General features: G+C 30.3%; 6 protein-coding genes across 8 annotated transcripts; 3 read left to right on the top strand and 3 right to left on the bottom strand.

The window, feature by feature from the left end:
• Window positions 1–215: 215 nt before the first annotated feature.
• Window positions 216–1,113, top strand: LOC130450106 (density-regulated protein homolog). Its single transcript, XM_056788302.1, has 4 exons — window positions 216–412; window positions 471–720; window positions 779–918; window positions 973–1,113. The coding sequence occupies exons 1-4, from the start codon at window positions 317–319 to the stop codon at window positions 1,015–1,017; spliced, it is 531 nt and encodes a 176-aa protein (XP_056644280.1). The 5' UTR covers window positions 216–316; the 3' UTR covers window positions 1,018–1,113.
• A 90-nt stretch (window positions 1,114–1,203) lies between these two features.
• LOC130450108 (DNA-directed RNA polymerase III subunit RPC9-like) lies at window positions 1,204–1,906 on the bottom strand. The gene is made up of 4 exons (XM_056788303.1): window positions 1,844–1,906; window positions 1,678–1,789; window positions 1,471–1,623; window positions 1,204–1,339 (listed from the first exon to the last, which is right to left on the bottom strand). The coding sequence occupies exons 1-4, from the start codon at window positions 1,849–1,851 to the stop codon at window positions 1,211–1,213; spliced, it is 402 nt and encodes a 133-aa protein (XP_056644281.1). The 5' UTR covers window positions 1,852–1,906; the 3' UTR covers window positions 1,204–1,210.
• Window positions 1,907–3,212: 1,306 nt separating this feature from the next.
• Window positions 3,213–13,735, bottom strand: LOC130450450 (protein CLEC16A homolog). Of its 3 annotated transcripts, none has more exons than XM_056788827.1 (14): window positions 13,335–13,735; window positions 13,103–13,242; window positions 12,878–13,026; window positions 12,336–12,565; window positions 11,741–11,999; window positions 11,235–11,685; window positions 9,549–9,888; window positions 9,361–9,487; window positions 9,077–9,227; window positions 8,598–8,714; window positions 8,137–8,333; window positions 3,896–4,073; window positions 3,563–3,839; window positions 3,213–3,505 (listed from the first exon to the last, which is right to left on the bottom strand). In XM_056788827.1, exons 1-14 carry the CDS (start codon window positions 13,535–13,537, stop codon window positions 3,349–3,351), a joined length of 2,976 nt encoding a protein of 991 aa, XP_056644805.1. In that variant the 5' UTR covers window positions 13,538–13,735; the 3' UTR covers window positions 3,213–3,348. The 3 variants fall into 3 exon arrangements, with proteins under 3 accessions (XP_056644805.1, XP_056644807.1, XP_056644806.1); XM_056788829.1 differs by having other exon boundaries at window positions 9,089–9,227; XM_056788828.1 differs by having other exon boundaries at window positions 9,080–9,227; window positions 13,335–13,727.
• Window positions 13,736–16,520, top strand: LOC130450452 (tRNA (cytosine(38)-C(5))-methyltransferase). Its single transcript, XM_056788830.1, has 3 exons — window positions 13,736–14,093; window positions 14,145–14,611; window positions 15,201–16,520. The coding sequence occupies exons 1-3, from the start codon at window positions 14,039–14,041 to the stop codon at window positions 15,669–15,671; spliced, it is 993 nt and encodes a 330-aa protein (XP_056644808.1). The 5' UTR covers window positions 13,736–14,038; the 3' UTR covers window positions 15,672–16,520.
• LOC130450454 (anaphase-promoting complex subunit 11) lies at window positions 15,721–16,060 on the bottom strand. Its single transcript, XM_056788833.1, has one exon. The coding sequence runs from the start codon at window positions 16,058–16,060 to the stop codon at window positions 15,803–15,805; it is 258 nt and encodes an 85-aa protein (XP_056644811.1). The 3' UTR covers window positions 15,721–15,802.
• Window positions 16,121–17,029, top strand: LOC130450453 (transcription factor MafK). The gene is made up of 2 exons (XM_056788831.1): window positions 16,121–16,520; window positions 16,582–17,029. Exons 1-2 carry the CDS (start codon window positions 16,485–16,487, stop codon window positions 16,945–16,947), a joined length of 402 nt encoding a protein of 133 aa, XP_056644809.1. The 5' UTR covers window positions 16,121–16,484; the 3' UTR covers window positions 16,948–17,029.
• Window positions 17,030–17,052: the final 23 nt, after the last annotated feature.

Below are 17,052 nucleotides of genomic sequence, written 5' to 3'. Positions count from 1 at the left end.
CTTAATAATTTAAGTATAACAATGTTTAAGCTAACTTAACCTTAAAACATTTATTTCGATTCTATTTACATTTTAATCATAAACTGCCAAACAATTGATTTGACAACATTGGATTCTTCTTTTTTTATTAGATTTATCTATGTTTACGAATAATACATCGGTCACAGTGATAAAGTCACTAGATATATAATCAGAATACATCACTAGTTTACTTTGACATATTGACATTGGAAAATATCCCTATTTGAGGTTATTTTATATAAAACGGTGGTCGATGGTGTAATTAATTTTTTTTTAAATTGAATATATTCCCATCATGTCCGTTGAAGAAAAATTGAAGCAAGGACCAAGGGAAGGAGTTACATACCCTTTAAATGTTATCTATTGTGGTAACTGTACAATGCCAATAGAGGTACGTGTAAGGCTCTAAATTTAATTATAACTTTTTAAATTCTTTTTATTTTTTGTAGTATTGCGAGTATTATCCAGAATACGAAAAATGTAAACAATGGTTAGAAGTAAACTTGCCTTCGGAATTTGAAAAAGTAAAAATTGGGGACGACAATCCAGTCGAGGAAGAAAAGAAACGACAAAAACGTGGGGGCAAAGGTATGATTAAAACTAAGAAAAAGGAAGATGGTCCAAAACAAGTTTGTGTATCTAGGGCTCCGAGAGGCAAAAAGAAGTCAGTTACTGTAGTTACGGGTTTAAGTAGTTTTGGTAATAAATCTGTTTCTATTCAAAAAGGGTGAATGTATTTCAGTATTTTTCATTTTAGATATTGATTTGAAGGTTGCTGCGAAATTCTTTGGTACAAGATTCGCATGTGGTTCTTCTGTAACTGGTGATGATGAGATTGTTATTCAAGGTGATGTCAAAGATGATTTATTCGATGTTATTCCAGAAAAATGGCCAGAAGTAGGTTAAATTAACATTCAATTCAACAAACGGTGAAATATTTCTCTATTTTAGATTGATGAAGACTTTATAGAAGATTTAGGTGACCAAAAAAGATAATTTTCGAAAAATTTATGTGAAATTGCTATACTTTTCTCATTTTCTCTCTCCCTTCAATGAAAATTTCAAGTTTTTATTGATATTTCTGAAATTACCATTAAAATACAAATGATTTAGATATTCACTTGTAACAAAAGGAAAATAAATAAGAATAAATATCTTTTTATTAATAATAAAATATATTTAATGTTATTTATTCCAATTCTTCTTCATTATCTTCCTCTACTTTTTCCTTGACGACATAAGGAAAGTGCTTTGCTACAATTTCTAATATATCTTGGACTTGTTCTTCTGTTAATCTTTCTTCACTTTCTTCTACCATCTGAAAATAAATTATAAAAATAACAAAAGGTGTATTATTTCCACTATCTAACTGACACCGAGGAACAACCACATATTTTTATTTAATAAAGAAGCTAAAAAACACTTTACTATCTTACACAATTCATTTACCAATTGTATGTCTATAGCTGTACTCGGAGGTGAATTAATAATCATTAGTAGCTCAGTTTTACTAAGATTAAAAGCAGCTAAATCCTTCATACAATTCTTAATACTATCCGGAGATTGATCATTTATATGTGTAGTTTCCAAGTATCTTAGAGTCTGTAAATCAAAACAAATAATTTCGAATTATTATAATAGTTGTCGGAAACGCACTTCGTAAGTAATTGTTGCTAGTTGTCCTTTATGTTTCTTTTTGCCGTCTTTAATTTTTTGTAGATGTTTGAATACTTCATAATTACTTAAAGATGCACAGTTACTGTTTACTCTGAAATAAATATAAATTATTAAAATGATCTATTGTATAAACTTTGAATATTACATCTCCATAATATAACTATATTAAAAATTAAAAACATTAATAGTATGAAAATAAAGGTTATATTCTTCTAGTGAATTTAACGGACCTTATAACGGGTATTTGAACTACCATCTCAATTTAAAATTTGTACCTCATATTGTCTAGAAAATTAGACGGGAACAACCGAAGAACTATAGAAAAGTGTATTTTTCCCATATTTTCTCAAGATTAAGTTGTTTGATTCGATTAGTTGAAAAATTTACTGCTATTCCATAGATAAACATTGTTTCTGGTCCACGTGAATAAATTCCCTCTATCGTTTTAATTTCTCTATGGTTCAGATACTGATAGTCACAAGCATTCGATTCTTTATATCAAACGCACATCATCTACTTTATTAAAAATTAATATATCCCAGGAAGAAAAAAAAAATATTGTTCATCAGTATTCCTTGATATAAGTCAAGCCTTTGATAATGTGTAGCATGAAGGTCTCCTTTTTAAAAAAAAAACATTACTTTCCATCTTACTTCCCAAGTAGTCAGTTCAGAACCAAGAAATCTGGAGACACTTTCCTGATCAACTGTGGGGTATCAGAGGGTAGCGCTGTATCGTCATTATTTTATTTACTATATATACGGGATCTTCCTATCACAGGATATAACAAGAACATTTGCGGATGATCATGAAGATTCACAAATTGCGACAGCTCATCTCCAATGCTTCTCAAATCTGCACAAATATGTTTCAGAAATAACTAATGTCAACCAATCACTTTAAATTATCTGATAGTTCAGTGCGTTATATTGGAATACAACCGGACCCAAAGCTAAATATTCGAAAACTCGGATTATGTATTGAAAAGAGTAGCTTTGGTGTTTGATTTGCCACACTCCCACGAAGATAACTTTCTCGTTTCGCCCTGTCTACGATAGAAAAGCAACATCATCATTTATAGTCGTAGGATTTCGGAAAAAAATCCATTTCCAATCAAATACAAAGATTTTGGCATAGTGTACATCACAGAAGAAATCCAAAAGCTTTATAACAAATATACCGGACTCGAGTGACATGAAAATCCTCTAATAGAACCTTCACTAAGGATACAAAGAGAAAGACGACTTCCTAGTGATATTAAATGGAATATAGAGGTTCTTTCACTGGAAGGGCCCTTTACCACTATTCCAGCCAATTAGTTTGTAGAATTCTTTCTACAAGCATAGTAGCAAAGATAATGGAATACAGGGACATGAGAATCATCTAATAGAACCTTTACTAGAAGTACAAAGAGAAGGACGACTTCCTAGTGATCTTAAATGGAACATAGAACTTCTTTGATTGGAAAAACGTTAAAGGAGATTAAAGAATGTAAGGTAGACCAAAGAATAAGGTAGGTAGTAAATTTTTATTCAGTAAAATAAACAAATCACCTTAATAATAATATATTTTCTTTATATACAAATTTAATAAAGCACTGTACATCTAATCTGCTGCCAAAGCATAGAAATTGTTGCAAAAAAATTGTTTCTATACACTTTCTTCGTTACCATCCTCATTTTCTTCATCCATAAAAGAAGTTTCCCTCGAAACTCGAGTTTTCATTACTTCTTTCTGCGGTACAGTTATGGAATGATCGTTCGAAGTGGTGGGTTCAGATTCAATCACAGTTCTAGGCGTTTGAGGTCTACACATATATAAAAAATTAACCTACAGTAATACTAACCTAATTACGACGACTTACCTGGGTATTATCGTAATCTTAGGCGCCATATCAATAATCGAATTAGGCTTCTTTATCAATTCTAGTGGAATTTCTTCTGATCTCGGTCTAGGCATCCTCGGCGATCCTTCCCTTGATCTTATCCTATTTACCGAATTATCTCTCTGCTTAACATCCTTTTTTAAAATTTCTTTCGAACTACTCCTACCGGGACTTTCGCTATCTCTATGTCTTCTAATCGATTCGTCAGTTCTGTGTATCACACCTGGCGAACTTTCCCTGCGAGGAGCAGCGAATCCTAAAATTAAATTTGCCAATTAATTTGATGACGTTGCTTCGAAAAAAAATCTTTACCTGGTCCCCTACTCATATTGAATAACACTCGATTTTCTAATCTAGTTGGTCTAACTGATGAACGGGTGTAGGTACCACCTTGTCCTGCAAAAGCCGGACTCGGAGGCCCCGATTGACCTGGAATTTCGAGTAGTCGAGCTATGTGCTGCATTTTTTTCTGTCGCGCTTTTATTCTACCCTAATAAAAGTAAAATTTGTTATATAGTGTGTTTAAAAAGTAACGTAGTAGCTTCACAAAAAAAACTATCAACGTGCAAATTATATTCAGTCTCTGAATTAGTGGTAGTGTAAACAATGTGTTCGGTTTGTGTTTTTTGTTCTCTTTTTCTTTTTCGACATATTTTTATCAATTTCTTCTGAAGTTTTTTGCCACCAGATACTTCATTTGGTCTATTTACTTCTTTCTTGATGTTCCTTTTGTTAAAACATCTTTATTTTTCTTATATATCCATACAAATTCAACTTTTTTTTGCTTATTGGGTCATTTTTGGTTCATACCATTTCTAATCTTATCTCTCACTATTTTTCTGAGCCGTTTCATATCTAATATCACTGTTTTCTTGTTTTTTCACCTTCTTTACATGTTAATTAAGGGTTTCGGATTCCTTTTAGACCCATTTTTACTACATTTTCTAATATTTATCAATTTCTTCTAAAAATTTTTCTCTTTGTTGCCACCGGACACTTCATTTGGTCTATTTACTTCTTTCTTGATGTCCCTTTTGTTAAACCATCTTTATTTTTATTATATATCCATACAAATTCAACTTTTTTTTTGCTTATTGTGTCATTTCTGGTTCATACCATTCCTAATCTCATCTCTCACTATTTTTCTGAGCCGTTTCATATCTAATATCACTGTTTTCTTGTTTTTTCACTTTCTTTACATGTTAATTAAGGGTTTCGGGTTCCTTTTAGACCCATTTTTACTACATTTTCTAATATTTATCAATTTCTTCTAATTTTTTTTCACTTTGTTGCCACCAGATACTTCATTTGGTCTATTTACTTCTTTCTTGATGTCCCTTTTGTTAAACCATCTTTATTTTTCTTATATATCCATACAAATTCAACTTTTTTTTGCTTATTGGGTCATTTCTGGTTCATACCATTCCTAATCTCATCTCTCACTATTTTTCTGAGCCGTTTCATATCTAATATCACTGTTTTCTTGTTTTTTCACTTTCTTTACATGTTAATTAAGGGTTTCGGGTTCCTTTTAGACCCATTTTTACTACATTTTCTAATATTTATCAATTTCTTCTAATTTTTTTTCACTTTGTTGCCTCCAGATACTTCATTTGGTCTATTTACTTCTTTCTTGATGTCCCTTTTGTTAAACCATCTTTATTTTTCTTATATATCCATACAAATTCAACTTTTTTTTGCTTATTGGGTCATTTCTGGTTCATACCATTCCTAATCTCATCTCTCACTATTTTTCTGAGCCGTTTCATATCTAATATCAACGTTTTTTTGTTTTTTCACTTTCTTTACATGTTAATTAAGGGTTTCGGGTTCCTTTTAGACCCATTTTTACTACATTTTCTAATATTTATCAATTTCTTCTAATTTTTTTTCACTTTGTTGCCACCAGATACTTCATTTGGTCTATTTACTTCTTTCTTGATGTCCCTTTTGTTAAACCATCTTTATTTTTATTATATATCCATACAAATTCAACTTTTTTTTGCTTATTGGGTCATTTCTGGTTCATACCATTCCTAATCTCATCTCTCACTATTTTTCTGAGCCGTTTCATATCTAATATCAACGTTTTTTTGTTTTTTCATTTTCTTTACATGTTAATTAAGGGTTTCGGGTTCCTTTTAGACCCATTTTTACTACATTTTCTAATATTTATCAATTTCTTCTAATTTTTTTTCACTTTGTTGCCACCAGATACTTCATTTGGTCTATTTACTTCTTTCTTGATGTCCCTTTTGTTAAACCATCTTTATTTTTATTATATATCCATACAAATTCAACTTTTTTTTTGCTTATTGTGTCATTTTTGGTTCATACCATTTCTAATCTCATCTCTCACTATTTTTCTGAGCCGTTTCATATCTAATATCACCGTTTTTTTGTTTTTTCATTTTCTTTACATGTTAATTAAGGGTTTCGGGTTCCTTTTAGACCCATTTTTACTACATTTTCTAATATTTATCAATTTCTTCTAATTTTTTTTCACTTTGTTGCCTCCAGATACTTCATTTGGTCTATTTACTTCTTTCTTGATGTCCCTTTTGTTAAACCATCTTTATTTTTCTTATATATCCATACAAATTCAACTTTTTTTTGCTTATTGGGTCATTTCTGGTTCATACCATTCCTAATCTCATCTCTCACTATTTTTCTGAGCCGTTTCATATCTAATATCAACGTTTTTTTGTTTTTTCATTTTCTTTACATGTTAATTAAGGGTTTCGGGTTCCTTTTAGACCCATTTTTACTACATTTTCTAATATTTATCAATTTCTTCTAATTTTTTTTCACTTTGTTGCCACCAGATACTTCATTTGGTCTATTTACTTCTTTCTTGATGTCCCTTTTGTTAAACCATCTTTATTTTTATTATATATCCATACAAATTCAACTTTTTTTTTGCTTATTGTGTCATTTTTGGTTCATACCATTTCTAATCTCATCTCTCACTATTTTTCTGAGCCGTTTCATATCTAATATCACCGTTTTTTTGTTTTTTCACTTTCTTTACATGTTAATTAAGGGTTTCGGGTTCCTTTTAGACCCATTTTTCCTACATTTTCTAATATTTATCAATTTCTTCTAATTTTTTTTCACTTTGTTGCCACCAGATACTTCATTTGGTCTATTTACTTCTTTCTTGATGTCCCTTTTGTTAAACCATCTTTATTTTTCTTATATATCCATACAAATTCAACTTTTTTTTGCTTATTGGGTCATTTCTGGTTCATACCATTCCTAATCTCATCTCTCACTATTTTTCTGAGCCGTTTCATATCTAATATCAACGTTTTTTTGTTTTTTCACTTTCTTTACATGTTAATTAAGGGTTTCGGGTTCCTTTTAGACCCATTTTTACTACATTTTCTAATATTTATCAATTTCTTCTAATTTTTTTTCACTTTGTTGCCACCAGATACTTCATTTGGTCTATTTACTTCTTTCTTGATGTCCCTTTTGTTAAACCATCTTTATTTTTCTTATATATCCATACAAATTCAACTTTTTTTTTGCTTATTGTGTCATTTTTGGTTCATACCATTTCTAATCTCATCTCTCACTATTTTTCTGAGCCGTTTCATATCTAATATCACCGTTTTTTTGTTTTTTCACTTTCTTTACATGTTAATTAAGGGTTTCGGGTTCCTTTTAGACCCATTTTTACTACATTTTCTAATATTTATCAATTTCTTCTAATTTTTTTTCACTTTGTTGCCTCCAGATACTTCATTTGGTCTATTTACTTCTTTCTTGATGTCCCTTTTGTTAAACCATCTTTATTTTTCTTATATATCCATACAAATTCAACTTTTTTTGCTTATTGGGTCATTTCTGGTTCATACCATTTCTAATCTTATCTCTCACTATTTTTCTGAGCCGTTTCATATCTAATATCACCGTTTTTTTGTTTTTTCACTTTCTTTACATGTTAATTAAGGGTTTCAGGTTCCTTTTAGACCCATTTTTACTACATTTTCTAATATTTATCAATTTCTTCTATTTTTTTTTTCACTTTGTTGCCTCCAGATCCATTATTTGGTCCATTTAATTCATTCTTGATGTTCCTTATCATTTTTCAAAGTAATTTCTACCCTCCATTATTGTTTTTAGGTTATATTCATACAAATTCAACTTTTTCTTATATTTTATTGTTATTTTTATTATATTTTGTAATATTCTTGAATTTCTTTTGAAATTTTTCCTTCTGTTGCCTCCAGTTTCTTTATTTGATCTATTTACTTCCCTTATCAAACAAATCCAACTTTTTCTTCATTTCTAATTACCATTTGTTTCTTTTCTCTAATTTTTCTTATCTTATCCCGCTATCCTTAGTTGTATCTTTTCCTTTACTTTTATTTTCCAAAATATTTTTTTATATAAATTTGTGGCATCTAATAGAAATAATTGTCATTATTTCAAACTAATTAAACACATTTTGAAAGAACAAAAATTTTTTATGAAGCTTTCGAAAATAATTATTTTTTTCAGAAAGCAATTTAAAAATAAAATTAGACTTCAAATTATTAACTCACCTTTGTTAGACGTTGTTTAGCAGCCATACAACGGATATTATCATCGAAAAGGAATTTAGCATTCAAAAGAGGTATTCTGTTTGTACTGGCACCAGATATCGGTCTATGGATAGTAATATGCAAACATCTGGAGTCATCTTTATCCCCCGTTACTTCTATATCCTGAAGGAATCCTACTAATTTAGCTACACCCCATCCTACAACGAAAAATATTGTCCATAAATTCATTAAATTAACAATAATTATTATTTAAAATCCATTTTCTTCTCTAACAGATACAAATATCACTACACTAACACCAATTACACTGTAGCGTGCACGTTTCGATAAATATTTCATCATCTTCAGAATCCTAGGGTACCAACGGTACCAGAAGTTCCACTTATCTATGTCCTAAAGGTCACTAAGCCACTTTCTATGGTTAAAGTTAGCACCATGACCAAACGATCGAGTAAACTTACCTAATCTTTTGGTGTCAGGTTCTACTAGTATCAATTGGAGGATATCTATGACCAAAAAACGTCGCATTTTCGTACCATCTTTGTAAACTATAGTACAGGCGATCAAGTCAGAATTATCTAGAAAAAAATGCCATTTCATGAGGAGTTTGCTTCAAAGTTGGGGCCACAAGACTTATCCAATCACTAGTATTTGAATAAGGGAACTTTTTTAAATACAAATCAGGCAAAGCACAATCGATGGGCTACCATACCGTAAACAAAAATGTTTCGTAGTGCATTACTTACCTTGCAAGTATAAAATCATTCAAAATTTTATTGAGTGTATCGATATATCGAATTTAAAACTAAACCGAATATATAAAACAACAACCGGGGTGGATTTACAAGCACAAGCAACACAACACCAAACACCGGAAAGGACAATTTCATTGAACAACAAATGAACTAGTGATTGTTTAAATCATGTGACTGCGACAGACAACGAGTTATACTCAGGTCCAAAGCTTGATCGATCTGGACGCAGCTCTGAGGGTTCGTCAAAGGTAATTGAGTTTCTATTTCTCCGTTTAAGGTTAGCACCAAATTCCTTACTAGGAAATATACCCGGATTGCCCTTCTAGCACGTTCAACCTGTATAAATAAAATCAAAATCAAATTTGACATTGAATAATATTAACATCTGAATAATAAATAAAGTAAAAAAATGAAAATAATAGTACCTACACTTCTGAGTTGGTTAATTACCAAAAATTTATCAACTTACCTCACCGCAAGGTAACCGTTTGGTAAAATCTATCCCCGTCATGGGGGTACCGGTAGGTGGTAGTAAAATTGCACTATCCATACACAACCATTCAACGTTCAGAGAACCTTTTGACATATCACAGTATCTAAAACAAAATTACATACAAAGGTGTCACTAAAAACAAACGAAACGGAGCATACACTCACTCGTGTTCGAACATATCGAGAAATATTTCCTCGCTTTTATAAAAATTCCTTAAAAGCGCCATACTTTGCACCCTAGCTGTTTCTATCATGTTCTTATGAGGTTCGGATAGCACAGTTTTACCATCGCATATCGTTAACTGTACGAACAGTTTTAACGCCAGCTCAAGGGTTACAAGACGCACCCTACAAGATGATTGACAGGACAAAATTATTATGTGCAACATTTTTTCGACCAAATAATTGTTGTAAGTATAACGAACGTCCTTCGAAGTAGTCGAAGATTTGGAAACAAACGATTTCTTTGGTCTCAACACTTGTTCTGTGATATCGGGTGTTATTCCTAAAAATAAAATGATTTTATTAACTATAATAATGATGTAGATACCGAAATCGATAAAATATATTACGGTTTACACCAAAGAGGTTTGTGGTTTGACTGCAATCTCCCAAGATCTATTACGGTCCTCCAAATATAGATTACATCCTCCAATTTTGTAAAATAGATCAGTTTAGAGACTGAATCCTTTCATGTTGCAATATTTCTGAAGTTTGTTGCCTCCAGATCCTTTATTTGGGCTATTTACTTCTTTTTTGGGTCCATTACTATTTTTTAATACAATTTTCATCCTCCATTATTGTTTCTTGTTACACTATCCTATCCTCATTTTTGAGATAAATCCATTCAAACTTATATTTCTCTTGATTTTACGGAGTCCTATTTGTTCCTTTTCTAATATTTTCATTTCTGACTTGTATCATTTCTTTGACATTAATTTCTACTCATGTTCATATTTCTGATACCTTTGTACCCATTTTTTTCAATATACTCAAATATTTTTCAATTTCTTCTAATTTTTTTTCAGTTATTGTCTCCAGATCCATTATTTGGTCTATTTAATTTCCACACTCCGTTATTGTTTTTTGTTGAACTATTTTTATTTTTAAGATATATCCATACAAATTCAACTTTTTCTTGTTTTTGTTCCTTAAAACTTTTTAGGGTCGCTTTTGTATCAATTTTTATAATATTTTACCATTTTTATCAAATTATTCTGAAGTCTGTTGCCTCCAGATCCATTATTTGGTCCATTTACTTCTTTCTTGGTGTTCCTTATCATTTTTCCACGCAATTTCCACCTTCCATTATTGTTTTTTGTTAAAACATCTTCATTTTCAAAATATATCCATATAAATTCAATTTCTTCTTCTTTTTTTCCTTATAACATGTTGACTAACAGCTATGGATGCTTTTCAACCCATTTTTATCAATTTCTTCTGAGGTCTGTTGCCTCCAGGTCCATTTAATTCTTTCTTGATGTTCCTTATCATTTTTCCATGCAATTCCCACCCTCCATTATTGTTTTTAGTTAAACTATCTTCACAAATTCCACTTTTACACCTAGTACCAATTATTTCTGATATTTTTGACCTGGTGAATATCTCCACCATAACCTGGAGATGTACTTTACACATTAACGCTGTTTGTTGGGTCATTTTATTACCGTTATAACCTAGTGCTCTGGTACCTAAGCTATTGTGACTCTATTTTCACCTGGAACGTTGTACCATCCCTAATTAGACTTACCGGTAAGACAATCTCTTGTTCCTACACCTTCTTATGACCATATACCAGGTTACTTGTACCTATATTGGTATATAAAGAACAAATTATAGATATAATCTTACCTTCGTTACTTGACATGGCATATAATAAACAAAGAGCAAAAAGGGCAGCGTAATCGTTTTCCGTACTATCAAGAGCTTCATATACTGTTTCCAAAAATGGGAAATTCGATACTCCGGCAACATCTGAAGGAGGTACCATTCTTTGTTTCTCCTCGTCAGTGATATTTATACTAGTTTGTTCATCTAATATATTCTCTTTCGAACCGGTGCTTTCTCTATCGCTATTATTAACACTACCCATTGCTTCGTCTTCTAAATTTTGTTTTTCTTTCAATTTTTCATAATGTTCCAATAGTTTATCGACTCCGTTATCGAATATTTGTCTATCCGTTTTTAATATTATCCAAGCAAGGGTTTGAACTAAAGGCGAATGAGATAATATTAGGAACACCTGTGATAATAGAAATAGAGCTACTACACAAGACACTTTTCCGTTTGATAAATCGTGAAGCTGAAACATTCCATATTAAATATAATTTTTTAATTATAAGTTGAATATTAATCACCTTAGGACTGCTATTTTGGGAACTTTTAGGAGTTGAAGAAATTTTATTAAGTCCTTGTATTCCAACTTCGCCGGAGGACGTTCTCCTTCTATTCGAAGATAGGGAATATATGTACAAAGGGATGAGCAATTTGTGTAATAAATGGTCAGTCAAAACGTGATTCAAATCGGTTATGTTCAAGCATAATATATCGTTTAAATAATGCAAGTGGTCCAAATGTTCTGCTACTAAATCAGATAAACGATTCTGTGATTGATGACTGAAAATCAAAATTCGCATAGTTTTATATTTGTAGACATAGTCATCAGGCATAATTCACAGTTAGTAGGCAGTTATGAACCTACGAATTGTGATAGGCCCTATTAATAAGCATAATTCACAGTTAGGAGGCAATTATGCACCTAGGAGTTCTGATAGTCCCCATTAATAAACACAATTCATAGTTAATAGGTAGTTACAGACATAGGCGTTCTAATAGGCTCCATTAATAGGCATAAATCATAGTTAGTGTGCATATATGCACCTAGGCGTTCCGACAGACACCATCAACAAGTTTCAAAGTTTTTTCTAATACCCAATATTTTAATTTACTTACTCAGCGTCATTTCTAACACAAGAATCCAGTTCTTGTATATGTTTTCCAATAAACCATACTATATTAGAAAAATATGGAGCGGCAGTTCTATCTCTGATGAATGCCAACATGCTGGCATCTTCAACTTTGTAAACATTTAACGTTAATGTCCTTACAGCTATCCTTACCATAGATTCGGGGTGATTAAAAAATTTTATAGCTTCTGTATATAATGGGAAATCGTTTGTGTGCTGAAAGGGAATAGTTTTTAAAACATTTTAACATGTATCAATAAACAAAATGTCTTTTTTCGGAGACGGTATGAGAGATGTAAGTATAATAGACTGAAACACTAAAGATAAAATAATTTAGAACCAATGTTTTCATAGAATAAACCTGTTTCGATAATAAATTTCCCAATTTACTTGGTAAAAATCTATTTTTCTCCACCAGTTTGTATTAATTAATATCAATTTCATGCCACCTCTACTTACTTTGTAGATTAAATATCTTAATGCTATAATTGCATATCTTATTAACAGAAAAAATCATTTACAACTTACCTCATTGTAAAAAAAATGTATGGTGTGTGCATTTAATTTCAAACTAAGCGTTTTCAAAAAAGATATGTAGTATGCCATCACTTCTTCATCAGAAAAATCAAACTTGTGTACAATTATGGAATTTACGTGATTGTTAGATAACAAATAATCTAAAAGGAATTAAATTCTAATTATATTATAAAATACATAATAACAAGTCAACTATTAGGTGTAACTGTAACTTACATAGTGACGTTTCATTTCTTATGTTTTCAAATAAAATATTAAGAGTTTGCAAAAGTTGTACACAAACATAACTTGAGCCTCCGCTCCTTTGGCGCATGATTCTCAAAAAAAATGATAACATGTTTTTTTCCAAAAAGAAACTAAAATTAAAAATTCGTAGACTTAAAATTAGGAAATCAGTTTTATTAATATGAATTTTTTGAGATATCAAAACACAAAGATTGATACTTACTCAAATACAGAAGAATCATTCTGATCCCCCCAGATCAGGATTTCTGCAATAGATCTAAGAGACTCTACTAGTAACCCCCTATTATGTTCTGAAACAGTTTGATTTCTCGATAATACATTATACAAATATTTTAAATGTTCTAAAGAATGTAAATTTTTGGGTCTCCCCCATCCTCCACCAAACCAGCTCCTGCTTCTGAACATTTTTTAGAATATTGTCTTTGGGAGAGGTAAACAATCATAATCTTGTATTGAATTTTACCCTTTGGTGATGGGTCCACCAACTTGTCACTAGCCAATCATAATTTCTTAATCGTTAGTTTAAGGTGGTACAATGAGCCCAAAAATTATATCAACATCAACTTTATTAAAAAAATCGTGTAGTAATTAAATGTCACTGTCAAATTTATCTTCGTCTTTCTCTGAATAATAAAAGTGAATAATTTACCTCAAATTTCATAAATTGTTAAACGATCAAAATAAACAAAATTTACATTTAGATTGAAATATTCGCAATCTTTTAAGTATTAAAAATATTAATGAAATACATAATTCGGTTTTTAAGTAATATAGCGATTGCAAGTAACTGTAAAAAAAAAAGGCCACAAAATTACAGGTAGTTATTATAAATTGTTATTAACAAAATAGTAGGAAGAAGAAATAATACTCTTAAATTGTGCTCTATTATTATTAAAATTTATAATAATGAATATTTTGGAATTGTATAGCGGAATTGGTGGAATGCATCTAGCGTTTAAACGTAAGATTATTTATTTATTTCAATCATAAATGTGCAAATATATCATTTTAGAGAGTGGTATCGCAGGGAAAGTAAATGCTTCAATAGAAATAAACAATATAGCTAATCAAATATATAGATTAAATTTCCCTAAAACTAATTTAATTAATACCAATATTGAAGGATTAACTTCGGATTATATTAAGAAGTTGAATGTAGATACGATATTGATGTCACCACCGTGTCAACCCTTTACAAGAAATGGCTTACAAAACGATATAAAAGATGCCAGGACCGCATCGTTTTTTCGAATATTAAAACTTTTACCAGATTTAGATATTAAATACTTACTTATTGAGAATGTTAAAGGATTCGAAAATTCAGAAATGAGAAATATCTTAATTGACGTATTGATAGAAAACGATTACAAATATCAAGAATTTATAATCAGCCCTCATCAAATAGGTGTTCCGAATTCAAGACATAGATATTACTGTTTAGCTAAGAAAACTGATTTTTCATTTGAAACAACTTGTTTGGTAAGACGAGTATATTTATTTATTTAGATGATAAATCATTTGGATGACGCATTTTTGTGGGAAAACTACAGCAAGAGAAAAGAAACAAAACGCGACTTATATTTGATATAAAATTATGTATGATTTATTTTTTTTTAATTTCAATATATATATGCCTATTACCTTATCTATTGGTACTACTGCTGTATATTTCTCTATTATTTCAGATTTTCAAGTCTACTTCGTTCAATGTAATTCCTTCGTATATTCTAATAATTTTTCTCCTAAATATTCTTAATATTTCTTAGTTTTTTTGTATCATCACCCAACATTCACTGCCCTAAGTTACTATTGTTATCAGCAGCTTCAGGTTTGCAAATTAAGCCCTATTACCACTTTTTATTGTATGGCGGTGTATGGTTTGGCCTTATTATTTATATTTTACACCTTTTAAAGTTTTACCATCTATTATTAAATCTTCCTTTCTCCTACAATCTTCTGATGCCGACATCTTCATGAGTAAATCTTTGGAGATGATAATTTGATAAAAAGATTTAACTGTTTTACATAATATTATTTTACTTTTGATTAGATTCTGTATTTATTTTAGATGGAAACTTTTCCCAACATCCATGAACACATAGATTGCTATAAGATAGAAAATATTATAGAACAGAATGTAGACTTTAAGAAGTATTATCTATCTGATCAAATTTTAACTAAATACTGGAGTGTTCTAGATATTTGCTACAAAAATTCAACCAGATCTTGTTGTTTTACAAAATCTTATGGTAGATTTGTACATGGTACAGGAAGTGTTTTTACAGAAAAATCAGAAGAGGTAATTTTAAAATTGGTTAAAGAATTGAATTCATCCAATTTAGAGGAACACGAAAAATTGGGTTTACTTAAATCATTAGGGTTGAGATTTTTTACACCTAGGGAAATATGCAGACTCATGTGTTTTCCAGAAAATTTTATTTTTCCGGATTATGTGAGAGACAGGAAAAAATATATGGTTTTAGGAAATAGTATAAATGTTAAAGTTGTAGCTGAATTAATAAAAATTTTAAACTGCTAACAGAAAGTTTAATATCGAAATTATGAAAATAATCAATAAAAAAACGGCATTCTGAATAAAAATTTATCTATTTCAAAAGTATTTAAATTATAAAAAAAATAATTACAAGTATATAAAACTTGAGTTGTAGTTTATTTATTATTAAATTTCCATTCTTGTCTACACATTGGACATTGTTGATTAACAGGCTGTGATTGTAACCATTTAACAATACAGTGCATGTGAAAACAATGTGAACATTGTCCCCATACTAAGGGGCAATCGTCTCCAGGAAGCTTACAATCCGGACAACAACCATCGAAGGGCATTCGACAAATTCCGCAATTATCATCATTAGCAACCCACTTCCAAGTAGCCACTCCTTTCCAATTCTTAATATTAACCTTCATTACCTTTCTTTAATTTCGATTTAAAAATATAAATTCCATTATCAAATCATTTATAAAAATAGGTTATGTTTTCAAATTTAGTAGTTCATCTGACCTACCAATTTTATTGGCCTCTTTTTATTACAACCAATGGTTGTAGAAAAACATTAAGATAAATGACAGTTCAGACAGATATCAATGTTAGTTAATCACATGAAGTCAATTTATGTTTTCAAAATAAAATTAGTTTTCATTTATACAAATGTGTTTGAATTATATATGAAAAATACTGCTATAATTCTTGAATTAAAAACATTGAAAACTATATTTTCGATTTTCTTTAGAATTTATCTTTTCATCAAACTTAATGATTAAAACATGACTTGCAATTATTGTAAAAGGTAAAACTGGTTAGTTCAGTAATAAGCATTTCTATTCTGAAAAAATGGCTTCGGATCCTCCCAAAAAGAGTGGAAAATTGGTGAGTAAATTCAGGATATTCTAGATATATTACTCGTTTAACGTGCATAATATTTTTTAAGGCTCCATTATCTCCACCTCCTATTATAGATATTTCCGACGATGAGCTCGTTACGATTTCCGTGAGGGATCTTAACAGGCAATTAAAACTAAGGGGTCTTTCTAGGGAAGAAATAGTTCGTATGAAGCAAAGGAGGAGGACGTTAAAAAACAGAGGATACGCTGCGTCTTGTAGGATTAAGAGAATAGAACAAAAAGACGAGTTAGAAACAGAGAAAACGCAGGAATGGAAAGATATGGAAATCATGCAAGAAGAAACAATTGCTTTTAGAGGCGAATGCAATGAAATCAAAGATAGATACGAAGCCCTTAAGAGATTTGCGATTGCAAATAAAATTAGTATTCCACCTGAACTTGAACACATATAGTTTTATATGTTTTTTCCTTAATTATTCATTATAAATTAAATCTATACAAAAATTATTCAATATACGATTATATTAACACAAATTTTGTATTTTATTGATTTTTAC

Source organism: Diorhabda sublineata, chromosome 11, assembly GCF_026230105.1.
Source record: "Diorhabda sublineata isolate icDioSubl1.1 chromosome 11, icDioSubl1.1, whole genome shotgun sequence".
In the NCBI taxonomy this organism is placed as follows: Eukaryota; Metazoa; Arthropoda; class Insecta; order Coleoptera; family Chrysomelidae; genus Diorhabda; species Diorhabda sublineata.
The sequence above is the reverse complement of the archived record's forward strand: the minus strand, read 5'-3'. Positions and strand labels throughout refer to the sequence as shown.

What these genes read in the sequence shown, in the direction of transcription:
- LOC130450106 (XM_056788302.1), top strand. Translation starts at nt 317, where the DNA reads ATGTCCGTTGAAGAAAAATTGAAGCAAGGACCAAGGGAAGGAGTTACA. An exon ending in TACGGGTTTAAGTAGTTTTG is followed by an intron (nt 721 to 778) that starts GTAATAAATCTG and finishes TTTTCATTTTAG; the next exon opens with ATATTGATTTGAAGGTTGCT. An exon ending in TTCCAGAAAAATGGCCAGAA is followed by an intron (nt 919 to 972) that starts GTAGGTTAAATT and finishes TCTCTATTTTAG; the next exon opens with ATTGATGAAGACTTTATAGA.
- LOC130450108 (XM_056788303.1), bottom strand. An exon ending in TAGCAACAATTACTTACGAA is followed by an intron (nt 1,624 to 1,677) that starts GTGCGTTTCCGA and finishes TTTGATTTACAG; the next exon opens with ACTCTAAGATACTTGGAAAC. An exon ending in CAGCTATAGACATACAATTG is followed by an intron (nt 1,340 to 1,470) that starts GTAAATGAATTG and finishes ATTTATTTTCAG; the next exon opens with ATGGTAGAAGAAAGTGAAGA.
- LOC130450450 (XM_056788827.1), bottom strand. Translation starts at nt 13,537, where the DNA reads ATGTTCAGAAGCAGGAGCTGGTTTGGTGGAGGATGGGGGAGACCCAAA. An exon ending in CCCAAAATAGCAGTCCTAAG is followed by an intron (nt 11,686 to 11,740) that starts GTGATTAATATT and finishes GGAATGTTTCAG; the next exon opens with CTTCACGATTTATCAAACGG. An exon ending in CTAAACAACGTCTAACAAAG is followed by an intron (nt 4,074 to 8,136) that starts GTGAGTTAATAA and finishes TACTTTTATTAG; the next exon opens with GGTAGAATAAAAGCGCGACA.
- LOC130450452 (XM_056788830.1), top strand. Translation starts at nt 14,039, where the DNA reads ATGAATATTTTGGAATTGTATAGCGGAATTGGTGGAATGCATCTAGCG. An exon ending in AATGCATCTAGCGTTTAAAC is followed by an intron (nt 14,094 to 14,144) that starts GTAAGATTATTT and finishes ATATCATTTTAG; the next exon opens with AGAGTGGTATCGCAGGGAAA. An exon ending in CATTTGAAACAACTTGTTTG is followed by an intron (nt 14,612 to 15,200) that starts GTAAGACGAGTA and finishes TATTTATTTTAG; the next exon opens with ATGGAAACTTTTCCCAACAT.
- LOC130450454 (XM_056788833.1), bottom strand. Translation starts at nt 16,060, where the DNA reads ATGAAGGTTAATATTAAGAATTGGAAAGGAGTGGCTACTTGGAAGTGG.
- LOC130450453 (XM_056788831.1), top strand. Translation starts at nt 16,485, where the DNA reads ATGGCTTCGGATCCTCCCAAAAAGAGTGGAAAATTG. An exon ending in CCAAAAAGAGTGGAAAATTG is followed by an intron (nt 16,521 to 16,581) that starts GTGAGTAAATTC and finishes ATATTTTTTAAG; the next exon opens with GCTCCATTATCTCCACCTCC.